The sequence below is a fragment of the Podarcis melisellensis genome (assembly GCF_964234715.1).
Source record: "Podarcis melisellensis genome assembly, chromosome: 9".
Taxonomy (NCBI): domain Eukaryota; kingdom Metazoa; phylum Chordata; class Lepidosauria; order Squamata; family Lacertidae; genus Podarcis; species Podarcis melisellensis.
This window is the reverse complement of record NC_138541.1, coordinates 59,290,691-59,315,707: the sequence shown is the minus strand read 5'-3', so window position 1 is coordinate 59,315,707 and position 25,017 is coordinate 59,290,691. Positions and strand designations below refer to the sequence as shown.

The 25,017-nt window shown below is 45.5% G+C and overlaps 2 protein-coding genes across 5 annotated transcripts in view; both read right to left on the bottom strand.

Annotated features, from left to right (window-relative positions):
* Positions 1–6,073, bottom strand: part of ZAR1 (zygote arrest 1) — a 36,291-nt gene extending 30,218 nt beyond the window's left edge. For all 4 annotated transcript variants that reach the window (XM_081924589.1, XM_081924590.1, XM_081924591.1 and 1 more), the window contains exons 1-3: positions 4,007–6,073; positions 499–591; positions 329–403 (exon numbers count right to left, since the gene is read on the bottom strand). In XM_081924589.1, the coding sequence (XP_081780715.1) occupies positions 329–403; positions 499–591; positions 4,007–4,783 (945 nt within the window). In that variant the 5' untranslated portion in view covers positions 4,784–6,073. The remainder of the gene's footprint in view (positions 1–328; positions 404–498; positions 592–4,006) is intronic.
* Positions 6,074–6,220: 147 nt separating this feature from the next.
* SLC10A4 (solute carrier family 10 member 4) lies at positions 6,221–12,420 on the bottom strand. Its single transcript, XM_081924584.1, has 3 exons — positions 11,383–12,420; positions 9,541–9,751; positions 6,221–7,228 (listed from the first exon to the last, which is right to left on the bottom strand). Exons 1-3 carry the CDS (start codon positions 11,823–11,825, stop codon positions 6,707–6,709), a joined length of 1,176 nt encoding a protein of 391 aa, XP_081780710.1. The 5' UTR covers positions 11,826–12,420; the 3' UTR covers positions 6,221–6,706.
* Between the last annotated feature and the right edge of the window lie 12,597 nt (positions 12,421–25,017).

The window sequence follows — 25,017 nt, the reverse complement described above, 5'->3', positions numbered from 1 at the left end:
CAAGTACAGAATGTGCATGTGCTGTGCAGAATGTACACGTTAAACTATAAATGCTGTTCTAGTGGGTTTAGAGGGTTTTCATGCTCTTCATGACTAAGTGCACATCTCAAAATCTGATAGGGGATAGGCAAGGGCCAACTGAGCAGGATGCTGCATCTGGTTCTATATAAGCACACCTGTTTTTCACAGGGGCACAAGCATTCTATACTGCAGTATGGCTATCCAAATACAAGCAGTAGAAGAGACAGAGACAGAGAGATATCCAATGCCTGAAAACAGTATGTTTGGACAGTATTTTGCCTTCAATGGCCTCCTAAGAGTTGCTTACTTGGCAGGTGATATCCTCCACACGGTAGGGATTGTAGGATTTCTGGCAAGTTCGGCAGAACTGCCTAAAATAAACCTGAGGGTGGGTGGGGAGAAGGAAAAAAGCATGAGGGCAACTCCTTACCAAAGGGCAAGACCACCACCCTCCACTGCTCTAATGACAATACTCACCTTGTTTGTGCCCTGCACACACCATACATAGGCACTCTCCCAGCGGATGTTGCAGTCCTTGCAGTGGTAATAGCCATACTTCTGCTCTAGGAACTAGAGAGCATAAACCAAACAGTAAGGGAACTGACATCTCAAGTTGAGCAGCCTGTTGCAAGCCCTGACCTTGTGTGCCTTAAGAGCAACTGGCAGCAGCTTCCCTCACAAGCTTGAAGAATCAGAAGAATCTCTATTTGCACCAACCACTAGCCACAGCAATAAAACAAAACACAATGTGTTGAAGACAGAGGTATAAACTTAGCTATACAAAATACATTCTGGAGGTTTACATCAATAATCAAATAATGGATCTTTTTCTAATTGCTTGAGGCAGCGTCCATAATTCACCAGGCGCATTTTGCACCCAGCTATCGGCCACTTGTGACCAAGTGAAGATGCCCAGGTGCCAGGAGGGCATATCCCGTATCCACCTTCCATAGGTGCATGCCTGGGGGTCACTGGATCATGACTTTTCATAACCCATCCTCTAGAATTCTATCCATTGCATTGTATTTTATCTACACAATCGGAATGAATTTCAGGAACCAAAAAGTTGTATTGAAAAATACAATTTTTCAGATTTCTGGCCCAAAAATGGCAACTAGACATTTCGGTTTGGTGACTAACCCTGGTTTAAGGAGCCATTTGGCACCAAGCTTATGAGTTTCTAACACTGCCTTGAAGAACAGTAACCAACTAACCACCAACTTAAGCAACACTTTCAATCAAAGTCCAGAGAGTTTCGTCTCTCTTCAATGCCTTCTATATTGAAGGTAAGTACTGGCCAATCTTCTCCCTGCAATATTTTCTTCACACTCTTTAATAAAGCAACACTATTATTTCACTAGGAGGTGGAGAGTGTCAGTGCCCCATAGCAATGTAGGTAGTTCTATGAACTGAGCTTCCTATTCATTAACTCAGCCAGACCTGGCCTGCGTCTTCCATACCCTAATCACCTCTAGGTTAATTACTGTAATACACTTCTAATGGGCCTGCCTGGAGCTTCTGAAATCATATCCAGGTTGTTAAACTACAGCTACCAGGATTCTGACTAGAGGCAGTAGATCAAGTCACATTACTCCAATTTTATACAAATTTAAGTTGGTAACCAATTTATTTGTTGTTTATTTATTTATAAAGCATCTTAAAGACCAGCTTCTTTCACATAAACCTGCCTAAGGCCTGCTCCAACCTCCCCACCCTGAGAAATAGCAAGCAGGCAGGCCCTCCCAGCCCCATTTTTATTCCTACAGTGCCCAGAAACTGGCATAGCCTTCCCAAAGATGTTTGGCTCCATTTCCACCCACTGGAACACAAGCAAAGACTTGCGTTCAGTGAGCTTCTTGGACACTGCTTTTTGGTACACGCGTCTTCTGCCATTTTGATTGCATAGGCTGCATTTTAGGCTTTTTGGTATTGTCTTGATAAACTACTGCCAGCCACCTTGACTGCTCACCACAGGAAGAAAGGGTGTCACAGCTTGAAACAAGTTTCTGCAAAGGGGAAAACAAACCAGTCATTTCTGCTCTCCATTCCATCCACATGTTCTCAGGATGTGGTGGGCCAATCCACACCAGAGGAGTAGTGGGGATGCAGTGGTATGCAGAGGCAGGGAGAGTGTACTAAATGGAACTTTTGGGTCTCCCCACCAACCCCACAATCCTATGTCTCCCGGCTAGTCTAGTTTCTCCATACACAATAATGCATGAGGCTCAGAGCCCAGCCACAAATAACTATGAAGGGATTCTTTCAATTAACTGCATTTCTGTGCTCCTTCTTGCACATGAGCAACTGTTAAAAGTCAGGGGTGAGTGTGGCCCTCCAGATGTTTTGATCTCCCACCAGTCGCAACCAGCATTACCTGTGCTCAGCAACATCTGAAGAGTCACAGGTTCCCCACCACTGGCCCAAGCCAACAACCCACAAAGCACAAAAAGCTCCTACAAAACCAACACCACTGGGTCTACTCTACGCCAATATTCAACTTTGCTCCCTTTGCCATAAGCAGGTAATTCCTCTGCTCTTCTGAATCAGATACTTTAATTATCCAAGGATTCTCGTTATGCCTGCATGAAGAGCCTAGGACAGCTTGCCTTTGCCCAATGAAGCACATCACAACCGGCCTCATGCCAAAACGGACAGTGCAGGTGCCAAACTTGTACAAGTCTTACAAGACTAAAATTGATGCATAGCATACAGCCTTGTGCATTCTGTTTAACCTGAAGGCACCTGCAGGTAACTCCCCACCCCCCACAACAAGTCCCAGCGTGGGAGAGAAAATGGTTAAGCCATCCTACCCCACGGGGGGGGGGGGGCAACTTGAATAAAATATTGGGGAGGCAGATAAACCCCAACCCATATAATCAATCACATGACACCATTTGAATGGCAATGCCCATCAACCGGGGGGGGGGCTGACACCCTCAAATATTTTATTTTATTGCGGGGGGGGGGGGGGGAGAGAGAAAGGCCCTTTGGCATTGGCTCCTACAGTGTAAACTTTTGCCCAGACTTTAAAGCCCCCCACAGGCTGCTTCTGGTTTTAAGCAAACATGTCCAAGAAGAGTTATGTACAAAAATGCACAACCTGTTGTTGGGCCCTTAGGCTCTCTAAAACTCAAGTTTTCACTTACAAGAGCGGAAGGATAGCTCTATTCTTCATTCAGGAAAGTAAGGCTTGTTCCAGCTACACAATTTGGCCAAGCCTGGCCTAAACAGACTAACTACCACCCCACAAATAAGGTCTCCCACAGGAGCCCCAGATACCATAGGGCAGAAGGGGCTGATTAAGTTTCATCCACTCAGCTGAATTTTTATGTCCTTTTTTATGCCTTCCTTTGTCCATTTTTATGCCTTCCTGCTTTGTTTTATTGTTCTGCACATAGGCCTGCGGTTATAGGGCGGTATAAAAATTCAAGGAATAAATAAACGTGGTTTCACCATATTCTTGACTGCCACCCTGAGACTTTCACTGAAGCGCAGCAAAAAATAAAATAAAATAAAGCAATCCTGTTTAGGGAAGTTTTTATATTTGATGTTTTATGGTGTTTTTAGTGTTCTGCTGGGAGCAGCCCAGAATGGCTGGGGAAACCCAACCAGGTGGGCAGGTATAATTAATAAAAAAAAAAATATTTTATATTATTATTATTCAAAAAAAATTATTTGTTTTCTCAACATTATAAACCAACACATAAAACAAACATAACTCATAGCCTTATTAAAAGGCTTATTAAATTACACTTTTTAACTTTGTTAATTGATTTCCTCGCTTCCCCTTGGTTGAATTTCATTGCATGTCCTTTTAACGGTTTTCCAAATCACAGTTCTTATAAAATTTAACTTAAACATTAGCATCCTTAGTATTATTATTATTAAAAAGAAAACCCAACCCTCCGCTTGCGCACAAGGGAAATAAGGAAGAGCGAGTCTCCCGAAGAAGCAAGAAAAAGGCGGGAAGCTGAGGGAGACCCACCTGGAAGCGCACGCGGGCCTTGCTTTCCTCTCGAGGCCCCTCCGAGGGCTTCTCCGCGGCCTCGTCTCCCCGCTTCTCCTCTGGCTGGGGCGGCGCCTCCTCGCCGTCCTCCCGAGGCTTCTCCGGCTGTTCCAGGCCGCCCTCGGGTGCTGGGCCCGAGCCCTCCTTCCTCTCGGCTTTGGGGCGCGGCGGCGGCCGCTGCTCCTCCTGCAGGTCGGCGGGGCCCTCAGCCTTCTCCCCGCCGCCGCGCGCCTCGTCGGCTTTCGGCGGCGGCGTCGAGGCCGCGGCGGGGCCGTCGGGGGGCTCGGTTTCCTCCAGGAAGGTGGTGAGGCGCCGCGGAGCCACGGGCGAGTAGACGGCGATGGTCCTGGGGAAGCGCACGGAGCGGCAGGCGCCGCTGACGGGGCTGCCTTGCTCCTGCTCGACGGCGCGGCGGCGCAAGAAGAGCGGCCGCGGCCCGAGCGAGCACTGCACCGAGGCGTCCTGGCGCGGGTTGACTTGCACGCCCACCTCCTTGGTGTTGGCCTTGCGCAGGCGGGGAGTCAGGTTGGGGTTCACCTGGGACAGGATGGCTTTCAGCTGCGCCCGCTGGTAGTTGTCGAAGTACTCGGCCGCCGCGGCCGCCACCGCCGCCGTCTCGCCATAACCGGAGAAGTAGCCGCCCCGCTGCCTCCACGGACCCTGCCCGCCTTTGCCTCTCGGGTAGCGGTAGGAGTAAGGGTTGTAGGAAGGGTACGACGAGTAGCTCTCCATGGCGTCGTCCACCAAAGCGGCCATTGCCCCGGGCTGCGCTCATCACGGACGAGGCTTAAATAGCCCGCTGGGCGGGCCGCCTCCTCTCCCGGGAGACCCAAACGAGAGTCACTCGACACAGCTGTGCGGGTCCCGTGGAGCGAGCTTTGCAAGCCTATGAGCGCTTACTTCGGAGCAAGCGCCAATTAACGTCGGGTGCTTTCCTTGGAGGAAGCATGCCTGCATGCACGCGCGCGGCCCGCTCTGTTGTTGCAGCAGCAGGTGGTTTACTCTGCAACAAAAGGCCCCTCGTTTTAGCGGCGCGTTCTTGTCATGAGTGTCCGCAGGATTGCAGCCTCACTGCGGAATGAACACCGCCGAACGCTGTAGGGTTTTCTCCCGAGTAAGCATGCAGAGGACTCGGCTGTTAACCGGTTTTCTGATGTCATAGACAAATAATAATAGAAAGTAGCAGAAATGGTTAAGCGCCCTGCGTTAAAATTCCCATGTGGTCAACAAATATGCATTGAAAGGGGACAGTAAACTTAACTTGGCTGTAATCCTAGGCCGGTTTACATGGAAGTAAGAACCACTGAACTCAGCAGAATTTACTTCTCAGTAAATGTACTAAAGGTCCGCCTGTAAACGGGGAAAAGTTACTTTGAAATCAGTGCTGTTCAAACCATTCAGGACTGCAATCCTGCACTCACTTATCTGGGAGTAAACTGACTGAAACTCAATGGGTTTATTTCTGAATGGGCATGTACTGGATTGTGCTATATGTATACCAAGTACTGTATATTATTTATTAATCTCGCTGCTAGGCCACATTCCACACGTGATTTATTTTACCTTGGTTACCTCTGAAGTGGTCCCACAAACTTTAATGCTATGGCATTTCAGACTTTAGTAATATTTTACAATATACACATAGTACGTTCCCATTTAGTCTAATACTAAACATAGTTAATTGAGTAAATCCCACTAAATTCAGTAGAACTTACTTTCCGGTAAATATGTTTGGGATTACAAGCTTGGTGAACCAATGAAATCTTAGCTTTGATTCCCAAGCAAGTCCACATGACCTACAGAAATAGGAGGGCACATATTGTATTCAGTGATGCATGCTTTGCATGCAAACAGAACAGAATTCAGTTCCTGGCTTCTCTGGTTAAAGGGTTAAGAAATACCCTTACTTGGCATCTTAGATAATGGTTACAATAGATCTGCATCACAGGTCCACCTCCTTTGTTAAAACAGATTGCAGATTTTTGCTCCCAGGTATCTACCCTGAAGAGTTAATAATGCCAAGGAGCATTCGGTTTTTAAAAAGGCCCCCACTCATTCGGAAGAGAGTTTCTCTTGACTACCACTTAGTGGGAGGGAGATCTTGTTGCTCTTCTGTCTGTGAAAAGAGTGACAGCTTTGATATCAACAAGATGAAGCAGACAGTGTCTCATAAGTCCTCTTAATGGCTTGGTATCTTCAGAAGAAATTTAATCAGTGGTAAATATACAACATGAGTTCAACCTTTCCACATACACAGAAGCTGAATAATGTAAAACAGACACAAAGCTTTTAAACAGCAATTGTTGGTGACATTCAGTTACACAAGAACAAATACTATCAGCATTAATCCCCCCGTTCTTCTCTTCCCTCCCTCTCATACTAGTCTTTAAAATTACCTTATAAAACCCCTCTCTTCAGCATGCAGCCTTCCTGCTTGCTTGCATTTCAGTATACTTTATTGTGATGGCTCATATTGATTCTTTGTGGTAGCTGAGGAGGTGGTCACAGGTGACTTGCTATTCGTGGACAAAAATATTGGCATTTTTACAAACCATATATGCTGAGGGAATCAAGATTACAGCAACTGCTTTGTGCCATCATCTCCCTGCCTCCCGCTTTGGCTGAACAGTTTGCTACATTATCCCACAACAGGATTTCCAGTTCAGGTCCTCCCTTCCTCTAGAGGGCAGTCTGCATCGGTTCCATGAGCACTGAGGCATGGCCCTCGGCAGTCACAGTGCCATAGGAGGTATCTGGCATTTCCTCTTCCTTCAGTTTTTTGTAGGAAATGTTTGTATCTTCTTCTTCTTCCCCTACCAGAGGCTCTTGTTTGTAGGAATCCTTGCCGTACACCTTATAGACCAATACAAACAGACCAGCTTCTGCAGCTTGGAAGAGAGCATAGAGCAAGGGGAACATGTACATGCTCCCAATAAGCTCCGGAGGGAAGGTCAGTTTGAGTATAGCGGTGCAGAGCTGTACGTTTTGGCAGCCGGTCTCCAGTGACACTGTCCTCTTGCAGTGAGGTGGCAAATGAAATAAGGTTGCTATGCCATAACCACAGCCATAGCCAGCCAAGGGCATCAGCACAGCTACTACATAGACAGTAGCAGGGATAGTAGCCAGCAGATCAGGTCCCAACATGGTACCGGTTAGAATGAAAAGGATCACCAGGGATACCAGGAGGGACCACAATGAAACCTAGCAAAGAAAGCATTGGATTAGATAGAGTAGGATTTTGGAGGACCGCTGCTTTTAATTACGTATTACTATATCAATAAGCATACAGGTTATTTAAAATATATTTCTAGCATCAAGGAAAGCACGGAATCTGTTAAAACAGACACATAAGACTGCTTCATTTGCCAAAGCATATGAATGTGTATTGGTGCTGTTATATAAATAAATGGCGTATATTTGGTGATCACAGACAGAACTAGCAGGATTAACAGTAGAACTGCTTGTTCTGTTTCAATTTCTTATTATTTATTCCAATTTATTTATATACTGGTTTGGGGGTTCCCCCCCCCCCGAAGCAATGAATGATATACTAAAACAAAATATACAGTAGAGTTCAGTGAAATGCCATAACAATATAAGACAGCAAGATTGCAACATAGGTGGGCCGAATGAAAGCCTTCTCTAGCTAGAGAATTAATGGGCACTCTTAACAACCTCATATACCACATGCTTTGGGGTGAGAAATACTAAAAAAAACTTACCCCAGTATAGAAGAATTAAGGGTGCTCTCACCACCTCCCCATTCTAATTATGCAGAGGTGCACAAGCAATCTATGTAATTAACGCAAAAGCATTTTTAAAACAAAAATGGATGGTCATGGTGGATCAGTTGCAGGAATTGCTGGAGAAAACTGATCATCTGAGCACATCTCAGTCTTGGTTCAGGCCTGGTAGCTTTCTGACAGTATATAACACCCGTGCTCCAGGAACTGCACTCCTTGCCTGTATGCTACCAGGCCATGTTCAGGGTTTTGGTACTAGTGTACAAAGGCCTAAACAACTTGGGATCAGAGTTCTTTACTCTCAGTTGGCCAACTAGATCACTGATATCATAAGGAGCTGAGCTTTCAGAGGTACCTTGTGCCTCAGAAATCAAATATCTTTGCACCCAGCTCAGTAACCCCTGCAATATGGAACATTCAGTGAAAGCGAGGCAGATGATGGCATTGTGTGACTCCTATGTGCCCTAAGAACATTTTTATTTAAGCAAACATTTCTAGAATGCCAATTTTATCTAGTCACGTTTAATACTCTACTGTTTTTATGATGTATATTATTCTATATTTTAATCTGTTGTTAAATTGCCTAGAGAGCAATGGTTGTATGTGATTCTTAAATAATTAAAAATAAATAAAATATTCAGGATAAATTGCAAATTACTAGTGTGGCCCTCATCTGCTACCAATTTATTTATTTATTTTTACTGAAGCGGTACCTTTTGCTACTCCAAATCAAATTCCAGTGTATCCTGGGGTGGTAAAATACCCCCTGAGAAAACCATACTATGGGGCATTTATTTTACTCCACCCTTTTTATACTGGGGGGGGGGGGAAGCACCACGATGGCAAAAAAAACACAACACACATTTTATGTCACAAGACACTTATTCTTTTTCCCAGAAAGAAAACTGCAAGCGGCTGAAATTTATAAATATTGTTTACTACTATACATATGGCAATGTCGTAGGAGGACTACTGTGTGTGAATTCCCTCTGTAACAACAAAAAATTGCTCTCAAGGCAGGATTTCATCTCGCAATACTGGATGGGGGATCATTGGTTGCAGTTTACACTGTTGGTCCCTCTAGCTTAGCGTTGCCTGCTTTGACAACGACTCTGCAAGACCTCAGATACCGGCAGCCCTGCTAGAGCGGTTCTTCACTTGGAAAGCAAACATGGCACTCGGCAAATAATGCAAAGGGATCCTGTGCCTTCAGGACATATATGCTCTCCCACTGTCTCACTGGAGTAACACTTTAATTTCTTTGTTAAAATTTCATTGTTACATTCATATACAGTGGTACCCCGGGTTACAGACTCTGCTAACCCAGAAATAGTACCTCGGGTTAAGAACTTTGCTTCAGGATGAGAACAGAAATCATGCTCTGGTGGTGCGGCGGCAGCAGGAGGCCCCACTAGCTAAAGTGGCGTCTCAGGTTAAGAACAGTTTCAGGTTAAGAACGCACCTCCAGAATGAATTAAGTTCTTAACCTGAGATACCACTGTATACCACTTTAGCTCCAAGGAGCTGAAAGTGGTATATTCCTCCTAATTTTTTTTTATCACAACATCCTTGTGAGAAAGAGGAGGCTGAGAGGCAATCACCCAATGAGCTTTGTGGCTAATTGGGGATTTGAACCCAGGTCTCCATGACCCTATAGTTTGACACTCTAATTACACCACTGCTCTTGGTTCTAGCTAGATGTAGTCTGTGCCTGCATTAGGGTTCCTCCCTGTATCCCCTGTATAGATGGGTATCTGGGGCCTGGCTTACCTTCAGCAGGATGTCTGCCACCCTGGTGAACCTGTATCGGATGAAGACCCCAATGCCGATGGGGAGCAGAGTGCTGCATAAGGTCATGGTGACGGCGCCCAGGGGCAACAGGCGCACTAACGGGGTGTTGATCCAGGCTCGGCTGTAGACCCACAGGCAAAGAGGCATCAAGACCAGAGCAAGCAACGTAGACGATGTGGTCATGATTATACTGCCAGAGACGAGAGAAAACAGAATTCCCAGAGGGAAAAATACGTGATGTACTGAAGATCCTTCCACCACCCCATTCACTTTCCACGGGCTGCTCAGACGGCACATTTTATTGCAGAAGCCTCTTCCCTTTAGTCTTTCCAACCTCACACTGTCAGTGGGAACCTCCTGCTCGGCTGCTAATTTTATACGGGTGATTTCTGCCTTTTACACTCTGTGTGTGTGTGTTGTAGAAGCAAAAGCCGGTAGTTTTGAAAGAGAAAGGCACCCTTCCCAATTCGTTACAATGCACTGTTCTCGCCATGGCATGATGTGCTGCTGTCTCTCATCTGCCCAGTGCAGGCTTTACTTAAACACATTATCTCTCTTCCCCACAGTCCACACTTTTCTCCCCTCCCTCCCCATCGTTAAAAACTTCCTCCCCGCACACACCCCAAACGCTGTTTTTCAGCACTGCTGCCTGCAGGGCGTGTCTGGCTATCAAGGTTCACAGCGCACACTGGCAGCACAGCTCTCTCTCTTCTTTGTGCCGGCTTGCAAGTGAAACTAGAGGGTCTCGGAAAGCGGGGAGAGAAGCAAGAGCTTAGCGGCTTACAAAAATATGTACTGTGCAAAAGGAGAAGGCTGCCCACATTGTCTGGCTGTACCCCATAGCCCTGTCTTGCCTCCCCCCCCCAATTAATTCTTAATTCATAGAAACAGCTGGTGGGGATTAAAGCCTGCAGGGAAAGTTCTTCCCCAAGCCCAAATGCACAGGTCTGTGGGTGATTCCTGGCAGAGCCCCTGCGCCTTTCACGGGTGTGTAACAGACAGACATTCAACAGGTGCATCTTTCCTGAGGCTGGAGATGCAGCGACGGGCGAAACTTCCATTAGGAAAGGCAGATAACTCCAGTGCAGGCACTCTGCACTTGCTCAGTGGCACTTGCCTCTTTGCCCCACCCTCTGGGAACAGGGCATCCATAACAACTCATCTGACGTTTGCTCGGGAGTTTTACATTTCATCTCTCCGTTCCTTTTCCTCGCAGGACCTCCGTGCCTTGAGCAGGTGTTGTGACGGATAAGATATTCTACGGGTGGATTTGGCTTCCGTCGTGGTGGTGGTGGGGGGAGAGATAGGAGGGCGCTACACCTGTTGAATGTCTGCTCGCCGTCCCAATGTGAATGGAGTTGGAGCTCTGCCAGGAAACAATGCAACTTTAGACAGTGCGTTAAAGCGAAAATAACCAATTTCAGACAGAAGCACCCACAATCTTGTTCCTCCCCGCTTCCTCCTGCAGGAGAAATGCCCTCAGTCTCGCTGCCACCCTTTCCCCTAGAAATTCGCTGCCCCAGAGATGGGTGGGGTATAAATAATAAGATTTATGTATGTATGTATGATGTATGTATTTGTATTAGTAGCAGCAGCAGCATTGTTATTAGTAGCATTATTATTATTGTATTTTAATCAGCTTGGTTTTATTATTGGTTGTTAGCTGCCCTGAGCCCGGTCTTGGGGAGGGCGGGGTATAAATAATAAATTATTATTATTATTAGTAGTAGTATTAGCAGTAGTATTGTTACTAGCCCGTTTGGCTCTTCTTGCCCCACCCGGCCTCCAGCTTGGCCCTCCCTTCCCTTCCCCTTCGGGTACCTGAGGTTCATGTCCCCGTTGACCAGGAGCGACATGATGTTGGAGAGGTTCCCCCCGGGGCAGCACCCGCACAGCAGGACGGTGACGGCTGCCACCTCGTCGAGGGCGAAGACCAGCGCCATGAGGAAAGCCACGAAGGGCATGAGCCCGAACTGGCACAGCAGCGCCAGCAGCAAGCCCAGGGGCCGCCTCAGCTGCGCGCCCAGCTGGCTCAGCTCCACCGTGCAGCCCAAGCCCAGCATGGCCACGAAGAGAGCCAGCGCCACGAAGACGCTCAGAGCCTGGTTCAAAGGGGTGTTCCAGAAAGACGCAGAGCCGCTGTCTTCCCGGGGCGCCAAGCCGTCCGTGGGCGCCCACGACGCCGCCGGGCTGGGGACGGGGCTCTCGCTCGCGCTGCCTGAGGGGACCGTCAGGTTCCCGCGCTCTTCCCAGGAGCTGTCCATGGCCCCAGGCGCGCTCTCCAGGCGTGCGTCTCCCTCGGACGCTGAGCTTCAAGTGAGGCGAGAAGTGAGGCGCGCCTGTGGAGCCCCCGTCAGTTGGGGACAGACAGACAGACAGACGGGTGGACGAATGAGAGGGGGAAGCAGCTGAGGAGGCTGTCTGTGCGTCTGTCAGTCACTGCAACAGGCGCCCTCCGCCGCGTCTTCGGGACCTTGCCTCGCTCGCCGGCGGCCGCATCCTTGGGAAGCTCTGGCGCGCCAAACTCACCGCTTTATTGGCTCTTTCCCGCCGCCGGCGGCGGATGGATTTCTTCCATCGCATCACGTGTCAGTGAGTACCTTGCGCTCCTTCTCTACAAAGGACAGGCGCCTTCTTCCCAATCTCCTTCCCAAACTGCGGTTTTTGTTCTATTTCGTTTTCAAAATTAAAACACACACACACAGAAATCCATGGCTGATGGCTAAGGGTGGCTGAAACCCTCCAGAGAAATTCCCGCTTGAGAATAAAACTTAGTGCCACTCCCCTGAAAAACCTTCAAATTCTTTGCACCTCCTGGTTACAAATGCAGGCGAAATTCAGACGATATTTCATCCCTCTCCCCTGCCTTTCTCCCCCCCCCAAAAAAAATTATTATTCAGGCATCTTGGCGGAGCAGGACTATCCAAATTTTCTTTGGATGTTTCACTTTTTTTGGCATCTTGGCCGAGCAGGACCATCCAAATTTGCTTGGGACATTTCACCCTTTTTTGGCAAAACTTGACAGCGATTCCAACTATTAACAGCACAAGTCCTAACCATGACTTCTCAGAAGTCCTGTCGAATTTGATAGGGCTTACTCGCAGGTGAACAGCTAGTATTGCAGCCTAATCGATTCAAGGGTCCTCCTCTCTGTGACAGGGAGAGTGCATGTTCTCCATCCTTCAGCTGTAGTATTTTTATACAAGGGGTGGGGGAATCAGTAATTCCATCCGACAGTGTCACGACAGCCGTGAGAAATGAGGTTCCGCGAGTGCGCAAGCCCCATTAGTGGCTCTGCAAGAGCACTTAGCGCCTGGCAGATTGGGCGCATAAAAACAGGGACCAATTGCACACACTCGCGCTCTGCCATTTTCTGAGCCTTTCTTAAAATTATCCTTTAAGGCTGAATGCCACCTGAGCACAGGAATAAAATGCATGAATGCCAGTGATGCTACCTATCTGCCCCAACCTCAGAAAAAGACTATATATATATATATTAGGTGTGGATTAGTTGCTAAAGTCTTTGTGTCTTGACCTCTTGAACTTTGTGAAGAGTTTTTCTGAGAAGATGGCTGTACTGCACTTAGTTGTGCTCTGGCTTGGCTTCGTGTATAGGGGCGAGCTGTGGTTTTGTGGCCTGTGTCAGCCAGATCTGTGTAGGGATTGCAGGGGGGTGCAGCATCCGGAGGTGCCACCATGGTTTGGCTACTGGATGGTGTCTGTAATTTATCTGTGGAGAGGGTCTGGGTTTGGGTCTGGTGTGGTTGATTGGTGATGGCGTTCTGTGTGCCTCTGGATCTGGTGTCAGTTTTTGTGGGGAGGGCTAATTTCCAGATGTCTGGCAAGCGGGATGTGTCGTCACGCTTGTTCATGTTGTGAGGGTGTTTCTCTATCTCGATGGCTTCCATGATTATTCTCTTGTGGTGATGTTCCATGTTAAAGAGCAATTTGGAATCTGCAAAATTAATTTCGTGTCCTGTTTCTTTCATGTGTTGGCTGACACAGGCCACAAAACCACAGCTCGCCCCTATACACGAAGCCAAGCCAGAGCACAACTAAGTGCAGTACAGCCATCTTCTCAGAAAAACTCTTCACAAAGTTCAAGAGGTCAAGACACAAAGACTTTAGCAACTAATCCACACCTAATGACCCACCTAAGTGGTACTCAGGATATCACTCAAGAAATCACTCAAGATATCCCTCAAGTAATTAAGGAACAAAAGAAGAAAAGGCACGCTAGCCTGGGAACTTCCTCTCTGCCCAGAACATTGGAGGCTATACACCACACCCCCTCAACAGTATTTATAGGAACTCAAACACTGAGATCCTGCTCTGTTCCAGTAACAAGAAGCCGAAAGCACCAGCCTGAAGATGACGAGTGAGACCTCGTCGAAACGTCGCCTAGACACCCCAACTTTTACACGGGAAGACACCCGAGGACACCAAAACCTGCATTCCTGTACCCGTGAAAATCTACGAAAGCATATATATATATATATATATATATATATATATATATATATATATATATATTCTTCCGAATCCATGCTCTCCCTGCCCCCATCCATTACAAGAAATAGTGCTATTGTCTCTTTAAATAAATGCATGGCACTACAACCTTAAGCGTAAAGCATATTAAGAGCTCACAACACAGACATGGATGAAGGCTTCCTCCTGCACATGGGCTGGAAAAAGGAGCGGGTGGCAATAGCTTGTTGGTGTAATAGCATATGCTTTGCATGCAGACAGTCTTGGGGTCAGACACTGTAGGCAGTAAGTCTTGGGAGAGACCCATTGCTGCTTGAGATCCTGGAGATCTGCTGGTGGTTAAAGTAGCCAAGATGGGGCGACATGGGCAATGTCTGACAGCTGGCATAAGGCATCAGTCATCCTTCAGTCATCCTTGCACACAAACAGTCCCAACTCCTGGCCTGACTGAGTAAAGCCTTCTTCCTGAAATCCTGGACAGCTACTGCAGTTAGTGTAGACCATGGGTAGACAACCTAAGCCCCGGGGGCCGGATCTGGCCCAATCACCTTCTCAATCCAGCCCTCAGACAATCCAGGAATCAGCGTAGTTTTTACATGAGTAGAACGTGTGCTTTTATTTAAAATGCATCTCTGGGTAAATAACCAGGGGCATAGGAATTAATTCATTCCCCCCCACCACCAAAATATAGTCCAGCCCCCAAGGTCTGAGGGACAGTGGACCGGCCCCCTGCTGAAAAAGTTTGCTGACCCCTGGTGTGTAGACATACTGGGACTAGATGAATCAATGGGTCTGAGAATATAAGAAATATGACAGCATGCCCAGGAAAGACGGGGGGGGGGGGAGCAAATTAAGCACGAAATGATGTGGGCGGATGTTGCTCTTTGTCATACAGGCATGATCCAATCGGTGCCTGTCAAGCAGTGATCTTCCGTTATGTCAACGGCAATAAATAATTATCATGTTTGCTGGGCTGCTGGATGAGAAAGGAGAAGATTGCTTTTTCAAGCCAGCAACATACAGTGGTACCTCGGGTTAAATACTTAATTCGTTCCGGAGGTCCATTCTTAACCTGAAACTGTTCTTAACTTGAAGCACCACTTTAGCTAATGGGGCCTCCTGCTGCTGCCGTGCCGCCGGAGCACGATTTCTGTTCTTATCCTGAAACAAAGTTCTTAACCCGAGGTATTTTTTCTGGGTTAGCAGAGTCTGTAACCTGAAGCGTATGTAACCTGAAGCATATGTAACCTGAAGCGTATGTAACCCGAGGTACCACTGTATTGCTGTGAGATTTGCTGGGGAAACTGGATGATATTCCCAAAACTGAATCACTACAGGAAGTAAAGTTGCAAGTTTTCCACACAATATATTTAGTGTGGAAGAAACATTAGCAGACAAAAATATTTCTATTTGGTGATGCACATAGCTATCCTTGTTTTATAGACACCAATTGAACCTGTCTTTTCTAAGCCTCCCTCCTGTAATTTACACCTACTGTTATTAGCCCTCTCCTCTACTATTTCTTTCTGATAATCTTTTAGATATTGACCCATCTCCTGCCCTCCTCCCTCCACTTAATCTTTGTTTCTTCAGGCTAAACATGTTCAGTTCCTTCAGTTTTCCCTGAGGGCAAGATAAGTGTACAGTCCTTTTTATCTACGAATGTAACTTCTGAAATGTGGGCTGGTGTTAGAGATATTTGCACAGCCGTATTCTGCAGAATTTGCTATAGAGGAACTTTTACACTCAATTTTAGCGAGGACAGCTTTGCACAGAGTAAATAAAATTGTTCCTTTCACTCCAGTTTCTAACCTACCTTTTATTATTTGCAGTAGGGTAAATGTTATGTTGAAGGGGGGCGGAAGTAACTCAGCTGTGAGAGCACATTTGCAAGTATAATAACAGAACATTTGTGAAATTGATATGCCCTAAAGGACAAAAAGCACAAAGAGGAGGGACGCAGGTGGCGCTGTGGGTTAAACCACAGAGTCTAGGACTTGCCGATCAGAAGGTCGGCGGTTCGAATCCCTGCAATGGGGTGAGCTCCCGTTGCTCGGTCCCCGCTCCTGCCAACCTAGCAGTTCAAAAGCACGTCAAAGTGCAAGTAAATAAATAGGAACCGCTCTGGCGGGAAGGTAAATGGCGTTTCCGTGCACTGCTTAGCCATGCTGAGCACATGACCCGGAAGCTGTACACTGACTCCCTTGGCCAATAAAGCGAGATGAGCGTAACAACCCCAGAGTTGGCCACAACTGGACCTAATGGCCAGGGGTCCCTTTACCTTTTTAAAGGACAAAGTTACATAGTGATTCAATCATCACTATACCACCCTGAGTATTCAGTTCTTAACCAGTGTAGTAAACTATCACAAAAAGGGTATGCTAATCAAACAGGCAATGTTGTGCAACAGGCAGCCTGTGAGCCAAATCTGGTCCAAAGCCAGCCACTATTCTGCAATGCTGTTTTATTAGCATTTTTAGCTCTGGTTAATCTTTTCAGTTCTGGTAAATCAGCTGTCCTTAGAAAGCAGAACTGGCTGAAACAAATCGGTTGTGCTGCTGTCTGTGCAATCTCTTTCCAAGAACAGTCACTGCAGCACTGGTTCTTTCAGTATAGATCAAACATGGCCCCCACTGAAAGAAGCAAATCGAAATGAAAAGAACAAGGCAGTCTTGCCCTGTTAGATCTAATAAGCCAAGCAGGGTAAGGGTTGAGCCATCAGGGGATAGGGAACATCTCCCTAAGGAAAGCGCTCTGTACATTGACAGGTAACAATACAACTGAAGCTGATCAGTTGGTAAGACAATGTCCTGGACCACTCTACCCTAGACTATGTGGCAAAAAGCAATATACGTCAGATTGGAAGTGAGCAATTTTTGTCAGCAAACACAGCACATTAAGCTTGCAAGGGTTCTCTGGCAACACCCTGGGTTGAATTAGCTCTCTAACTATTAAAATACAGTGGTACCTCAGGTTACATACACTTCAGGTTACAGACTCCGCTAACACAGAAATATTACCTCGGGTTATGAACTTTGCTTCAGGATGAGAACAGAAATCGTGCAGCGGCAATGGGAGGCCCCAGTAGCTAAAGTGGTGCTTCAGGTTAAGAACAGTTTCAGGTTAAGAACAGACCTCCAGAACGAATTAAGTTTTAACCTGAGGTACCACTGTACTGTATGTTCTAAACTACATTTGTGTTCTGCAGTAGGCAAACCTTCACAGGCAAACTTTCCAAACTCTGCCTTGTGTTGAAATTTGAGGGTCCAACTTGTGAATGAGATCTCATCCCTCTTTCTTTCTTTCTTTCTTTCTTTCTTTCTTTCTTTCTTTCTTTCTTTCTTTCTTTCTTTCTCTCCCTTCCCAAAGAGAATAATTTAAAAGGAGTATGAAAAAGGGATAAGAGGGAGAGACAGTAAATATGCATAGTCAGGAGGAAAACACACTGGCTCTGAGCAGCCAACTGCAGGAGTTACATATAGCCTAGAAAGTGGGCATAATACTTTTTGAGGGCTTGGAGAGAAAGTGACCAGGGTGTCACTGACAAGGAAATATGTTACTGTCAGAGGGTTAGCAAACGTTCTTCCATTTGTGTACTAAGATTTGGTGGATGCCATGTAGTCTGTCCGCCTCTAGGGAATGTAAGCTGAGTGGAACTGCAGGTTTTAAAAAAGACAGGTTGAGGGGAGGCCAGAACTGTGCCACAGAGAGATGTAGGAAAATATTAATGAGCCAGCTGGAGTTGTGGTATTAACTGGGGGGAAACGAGGTTTCTGCAAAGGAAAAGAAATAAAAAGTCTCTCAGGGAAAAAAGTAATGTAAAATGACTGATTTATTAGCTGCAGGTTGACAATTTAGAAGACCAAGCAAGGCAAAGTTATGGCAATGGATGTAAACTAAATTAGGTTGATGAGATAGATGTCAGGGGCTGAAACTGGGATTGAAAGCAACTACACTGGCCAAGGAAAGTCAACAGAGTATGGAACAGTATTCTGAAATGTGCAAAGAGCTGTCTGATCTTCATTGCACCTGCTGAGGTTGGCTACAACAATTTACCTTCTATAGTTAGGGGACCTGAAGCTGAGAGATGGTGACTTTTCAAAACAAGAGAGTTCAGGAGGGAGGTAGGACTCCCATATCCAAGGTCTACCATACCTAAGTTGAATTCTCCATCCACTATAAGCAATACATTGGCTAGATTGGTTATTTAGCTCTGCCACTCCCCCCGCCCAGCACCCTCCTTCCTTCCTCTGCTCCTATTTCCTGGTTCCATGAAACTGGCTGTGGGAACAGCCACTGCAGGCAATATGCTTGAGCTAAGAAGTATCCAGAATCAAGTAGAGGGGCTGTGCCAGTCTCTGTGAAAACCTTGATCCATGCTCTCCCCCAGGAGTCTTGCCTGGCCCCTTCATTACATGTCTTTAGGCACCAGGCAAAAATGTTTCTGTATAACCAGGCCTTTGGCTGATTGAATAAGCTATGGTGTTTTAAAAATGATTTTTTTGCGGGGGGGGGGTTGTTATTGGTTTGTTATTGGTTATGGAATTTGTGTTCTCATTTTGTATTTTTATGCTGTGAACCAACCTGTGATTTTCAGATGAAGGGCAGTCTACAAATCAATCAATCAATCAAACAAAGGCAGCCAGTTCTGATGACAAGCTGAACTGAAGGCTGCAGTGGTAGCTGTCCTTAACACCAGTAAGGAAGTGTTAACTGGCTTGGGATGAAGAGAGGTTACAGGTTGGCTGTCCAGCTTGCACTTCACCACACACGATGGCTTCAGGGGCTGAAACATATGTGGGAAATTGATTCTACCTCACCCTTTTGCCCAAAACAATCATAGACACTTGTTCTGAGTTGAGAGCTCAGGGGATACACTAGCGTAAGGTCCCTTAATACCCTGAGCTTTGGACAGTCAAGCCCTGCCCTTGAAATTTATTTAGTTGCTGAGTTGAAGTTAGAGAGGGAATTGGGTTCAGAGCACACACATCCCCTCAAGCTGTTGCCCTCATAGCTTCAAGAAGCTTATTGGGGCATTTGATTCTTTCTCCAGCACCAATTTTCTGAGGGCTGCAACCTCTTAAATCCCTCTTCCTTTTTAACAGGGAGGGTGTTAACCATGTCTGGTGTGCAACATTTATATTGGGCCTTAACTAAAAATGGTGGAAAGGGAGATTGCAGCAGTGACAGAAGTTGGGCTCTCAAATTTATTTTTTAAAGATAAATTTAATTATTTGGTTTTTTCAACATAAAGTTTTACAGAGATGTATCAAACTTAAATAATAAAAACAAGATCCCAAGGAATCTCCTGGACTTCCATCCTCCCCTTTGTGGGTCCTTTTATTAATCATTTCCTCCCAAATCTTTTATGGGATCTCAAATTTCAGTGGTGCACTGTGCAGCGCTAAAATCTGTCCCCCGCCTCTCACGCTCCATTCTGCAGCACTGTTTTGGCACCCCCGGCAGCATGGGACGCAGTGCCAACAGGCTGGTCGTGCCACCTTGAAACTGCCTCCGATTATGGACAAACATTCAGAAGATGTCCATACGCACAGCTAACCAACAGCAGTGTGGTAGCTTGACACTTAGAAATGCCCAATATTCTCTCATGCCTCCCTTTTTAAGAGCAGAGGAAGGACCCTATTCTCATTCATCACTCGCAGTCCCTAATGTGCCGTTGGCTCGTTATCCATATGCAGCCACTAAGAATGGCTGTCACGTATTTAAGGGTTTCCTGATATATTATATATATAGTAGGATTTTTTTAAAATCCTACTATTAATCAGCAAATGAGAACACAGTGACTCAGGAGGACTCGGTGTTCTAAAAACTGTTCGTCAGTTCTTCCCATTACATCCATGGCCACCTGCCCAATACTGTTCTTGGGCACAGGACTTTTGTCAGGCCCACGAAAGGGCAATATATGACACCTTTTACCTTGTGAAGGATCCACAATGATAAAGGAAATCTCATTTCCAAACAAGATGTGGTGTAATGCTCCCAGTTATGGAGAGTGGGTAGGACTTGTGTTTAACAGCAAAAAGGCTGTGTGTGTGTGTGTGTGTGTGTGTGTGTGTGGAGCATAGAGCATTTCAGCCATTCATGGAATAGTATTATTACCTGCCCTTCACTAGAAGGTCCTCAGGTGGGTTCCAGCAATATAAAATACAGGATTAATATATTTTGAAACAAATTACAGGGGTACCTCGGGTTACAGACGCTTCAGGTTTCAGACGCTTCAGGTTACAGACTCTGCTAAGCCAGAAATAGTACCTCTGGTTAAGAACTTTGCTTCAGGATGAAAACAGAAATCGTGCGGTGGTAGCAGGAGGCCCCATTAGCTAAAGTGTTACCTCAGGTTAAGAACAGTTTCAGGTTAAGAACGGACCTCCAGAACGAATTAAGTTCTTAACCTGAGGTACCACTGTACAATGGCAACTAGATTGGGTCTTATATGTGTATGCAGGGGCAAAATTAGGCTTTATTTCACCTGGGTCAAAGACCCGTTTTGGCATCCCCTCACACACATTTGTGTACACACACACAGAGAGACTGGGAGCCTCAGTGGCACCCCTCTGGAGGCTCCCCCCGGTGCAAAAAACTCGGCTAGCCCCCCTGTAGCGATGGCACTGCTGTCTGGGTAAGCTGGGAGAAGACCATGCAGAAAATGTGAAGAATATGCTTAATTTATATAATATAATATAATATAATAATGGCTCACGTTATTAGGTATTATAATGTAACTTGATATTTACAGAAATATCCATAGTTTAGGATTATATCCTCTCTTTTTGAGAGGGAATTTTTAATATTTATATACACACACCTCCCCATGCACACAGTATAATAAATGGCTCAAGGACAAAGCACAATATCCTTTTCCTTAAGATACTACATGTGTGCTAATTCCTTCTAGCCACTGGGCATGAAATATGCTCTGTACATGCTCCAAGTAACTCTTTTTATTACTACCGAGTATGTCCTTGGTGGAAGAAGTCTGGCACTGGAAACAGGCTCTGGAGCTGAGCTTTGATGACTCTTGGCTCAAAGGAAAGCCTTGAGCCAGCAAAGCCATTGATGAATCAGGAGGTCTGAAGGAGAGGCTTATCAAATCAAGGAAGAGGGGCATGATTTGATGAATAGTGAGGATGCACAGGATGTAGCACCGAAGAACAGCGCGGAGCGTGCCTTTTTAATTAAGGAGATGTGTTTAGTCCAAAGCACATGTTCCTTGCCCATTGTTGTTTTGCCATCCAAAAGTCCTGTTGAGACTGGGGACATTGAAATGCTAGGAACAAAACGTCAAAAACAGAAAGACTGTAGAGGGACAAGTCATACTGACGCACAGATCAGTATCGGACCACTTTATCAAGGCAAGCTTCTTTGTCCCCAAGTAACCCTTTCCATTTTTCTTTCCTGTGAATTTCTACAGAATTCCCCTTGATGGATTCTCACTGCTCATCCCTCCATTACTTCTAATTTCCTCTCCTGTAAGGTTCGATACAGCCTTCTCTCAACTTGCCAAAGATCCAGGATATACGTTGGTTCACCTTTAAAATAAACTAGCATTGCTGCTCTCAAAGCATTGCATGTATGATATTACTGGCTGGGCAACATGGAATTTGTGCATAAAGCACTGTTCTAAATGTTATGCTGGCTGCGTGGAGCATGCTTATAAACATGTGGGCGATCATTAATTTGTGTAGAATATTATTAAATATAGATACATACACCCCAATGAAGTTGTAAGAGAAGGAACTAACAGGCACTGCTGCTTTCAAGGGGGCATTTAAGGGACATTTAAATTTAATGCCATTTTAGAGAACAGTCAGTTTCCTGCCTGTTCTAATCTGTCAGGCTACTTTTTACAATTCTACTGGGAAAAGTAAAACTAGCTTGTGTTTAGTCTGCATGTTCAGGTTAATTACCATCTGTTAAGAACACGCAACAGAACCCAGTGATAAAAACTGGCAGGCTGTGTTCTCAGAGGTGCATGTTAATATTATTATTAATAAAACCCTAAGAAGACCATCCTATTTCTTTGCCAAATCCGAAATTTAAAGATGGTATGATTCTTTTAAGCTGATGCCTGGGTGAAAACGTGATTATCACCAACATTGCTGTTAGTCCATGGCAGAACATTCAGCTTCAGAAATCTTGAGACATTTGGTCAAGAGATCATCAGCAGGCTCCTTAGGAGCAGCAAGGGGAAGACAATGGGATATGTAAATGGGGTGGTATCCTTTCACCTAAAAGCAACAGCAGTTTAGGTATAACTAAAGAGGATGTAAAGATAACGTGGTGCTTTAACAGGCTTTGTAGTGTGTTTCTGCCTCATGTGAGATTAATAATGCACCTCTAGGATGGAAATAATTCTGACACTGCTGTTGAAGTAAAAGTAAGTGGCAAAGTTTAAAACATGGGGAGGGGAGATACAACATGAACACTTGATGCACAAGACAGTGCCCAACATCTGAAAAACTGAAACAAAGAAGTCTCTGTAACTCAACCAGAAATCTAGAGATTACAAAAGGAAAGCAATAGCTCCCTCTGTTGTGTCCTTTCCCAAAGCACACGTACCTAATGGGGAAAGAGACGGAACGAGAGTATACAAGCCAAATATACCATAAAATGAACATCAGAATCTCTGTGTTCATATGTTCAGAATAGAATTATATGGCTGTAGGCCTGGGAGGGACGAGTAATATTTCATCTGAGTTATTTTTAATTGCTTGCTTATGCCTTACTGTAAAGCTTGCATTTGGGGATAAATATTTATTTGCTTCTATATTAAAAATGACTTCAGAGATTAGTTTTTTTTCCAAAGGAAAATAATCTGCACCCAGGAAAATTAGGAGCCAGCCATAATAATTGATATATTTATGTTGCAAAAGTAATTGCACAGTTCAACATTACATTCAACTTTTATTCTCCTCTGCAAAGGTATCTTCATATACAAAAATGTTATTGTGAAGCAGGGTTCTATGTTAATGTCTGTATGAATTAGATTAAAAGCCAAGAGCTAATGAGGAGTGTGAGATGCTCTTAAACTCCACTGAAACCCGAGTTTGTGAGAGCAGATGTTACATGAGATTTATTTGCAGATAAGGGTGGCTTCTTTCTCCCCGCCCCCAAAATAAACTCCATTTCTCTAAGAAGGCCTAGGCATTTTGGAGAATAGGTGAAAAATCTGGATTCGACTAGGAGCCAGCAAGCAACCTGTGACTGCTGCTATATAAAAATAAAAGGCTAGCTCCAGAGAATGCTGTCCCTCACCCCCTTTGAATTTATGAAGACAGCTTGATGACCCTTGTTCTAATTCAAATCTGTGTTAAGAATGAACAGGAATGGGAAGTTATGATCAAAACGTTACGGAGCTCTGGAGAAAACCTTTAATCCATCACTGCCAAAATGTCACTCAGGTGCCATCAAAACCTATAGCCTCATTATTGGCTCAAGATGACACATTGATCCATCTTCTAACAGGAGCCACCATGCCAAATAGTTCTAACAGATTAAAATCCAGGGGTGGGGAACCTATAGCCACCCAGATGTTGCTGGACTCTCTCATCAGTTGCTCTAGCAAATGATCAGGGATGAAGAGAGTTGGAATCCAACAACATCTGGAGGGGTGCAGGTTTTCCCACCCCTGGATTAGGTCATCAGCTACAATCACTGAGCCTAGTTGGTCTGGGCCACTTAAAGGTAAAGAGACCCCTGACCATTAGGTCCAGTCGTGGCCAACTCTGGGGTTGCGGCGCTCATCTCGCTTTATTGGCCCAGGGAGCTGGCGTACAGCTTCCGGGTCATGTGGCCAGCATGACTAAGTCGCTTCTGGTGAACCAGAGCAGTGCACAAAAACGTCGTTTACCTTTCTGCTGGAGCGTTACCTATTTATCTACTTGCACTTTGATGAGCAGGGACCGAGCTATGGGAGCTCACCTCGTCACGAGGATTCGAACCGCCGACCTTCTTATCAGCAAGTCCTAGGCTCTGTGGTTTAACCCACAACGCCACCAAACAGAGAAAGTCCCACGAAAGATTTCCCTTTACATTCTTCTGGGTTTCTTGTCTCCTACACCAGCGTGGCAAAAACATCTCAATACTCTGTGCAGGAAGGTAAAACAGTACTGCACACAAATGACATTCAGATGAGAGATTTCTGCATAAATGCCAAAGGGAAAGGAAGAGCCTGTCCTCCTTTCCACCTGAAAAGGAAAGCCGCCATATGGCCACTGGATTCAATGTACTACCTGACATGTTGACTCAGTGCATCAGTGCATTGCAGACTGCTCCCTCTTGACCTCACTGCTGAGAGCTATGACTAACCTTTCCCATTCCTTTGTTCCTTTAGAAATACAGCACTCTGTCCTTAATTGCTCCTGTCTTTCTAGTAATAAATTATAACAATAGTCTCAAGGGACGTTAGGCTTGCTGGGATGTGTAACAGTGCTGATGTCACTAAGAGCTTTCCAGTGCATTCAGATGCACCGGAATTACTATTAACTCCTTTGGTTCTGCACCAAACTGTTGAACTATTACTACAGAACTGGTTACGATGGCAAAACAAAAAGCTGCATTATATCCCCATGATACAATACTTCTAAAATGCTGTGAATCTTGAAGCATACGCTGCAATATTTCACAGCATGTGCTAAAATCAAAGCCAATTATTGGTTTATATAGCAAGCATACCATCTGCTGTTGTGTGCATTTACTTTGTGTTCAGTGGGTCTCACTGCCTGGTAAATATGCATGACATCTTGCCTTAATTGTTCAGCTGCAATTAATATAAGCCCTGAAAAGATATTGTATCAGGGAAAATGTTTAGAAGGGGTCAGAGTTGTCTCCATTGGCCTTGCCTTGACCCAGACCCACTGCCGCAGACTGTTGGGACATTCATCCAACATTATGCTCGGCAACTCTACAAATAGGTCACAAGTTGCACGGTTTGAATGTGAACTGACC

Bases quoted from the DNA above. Each gene is read 5' to 3' on its own strand.
- SLC10A4 (XM_081924584.1), bottom strand. From the start codon at position 11,825: ATGGACAGCTCCTGGGAAGAGCGCGGGAACCTGACGGTCCCCTCAGGC. The intron at 9,752-11,382 runs GTACCCGAAGGG...CGTCTCTGGCAG, and splicing joins AACGGGGACATGAACCTCAG to TATAATCATGACCACATCGT. The intron at 7,229-9,540 runs GTAAGCCAGGCC...TTTCTTTGCTAG, and splicing joins TGGCAGACATCCTGCTGAAG to GTTTCATTGTGGTCCCTCCT.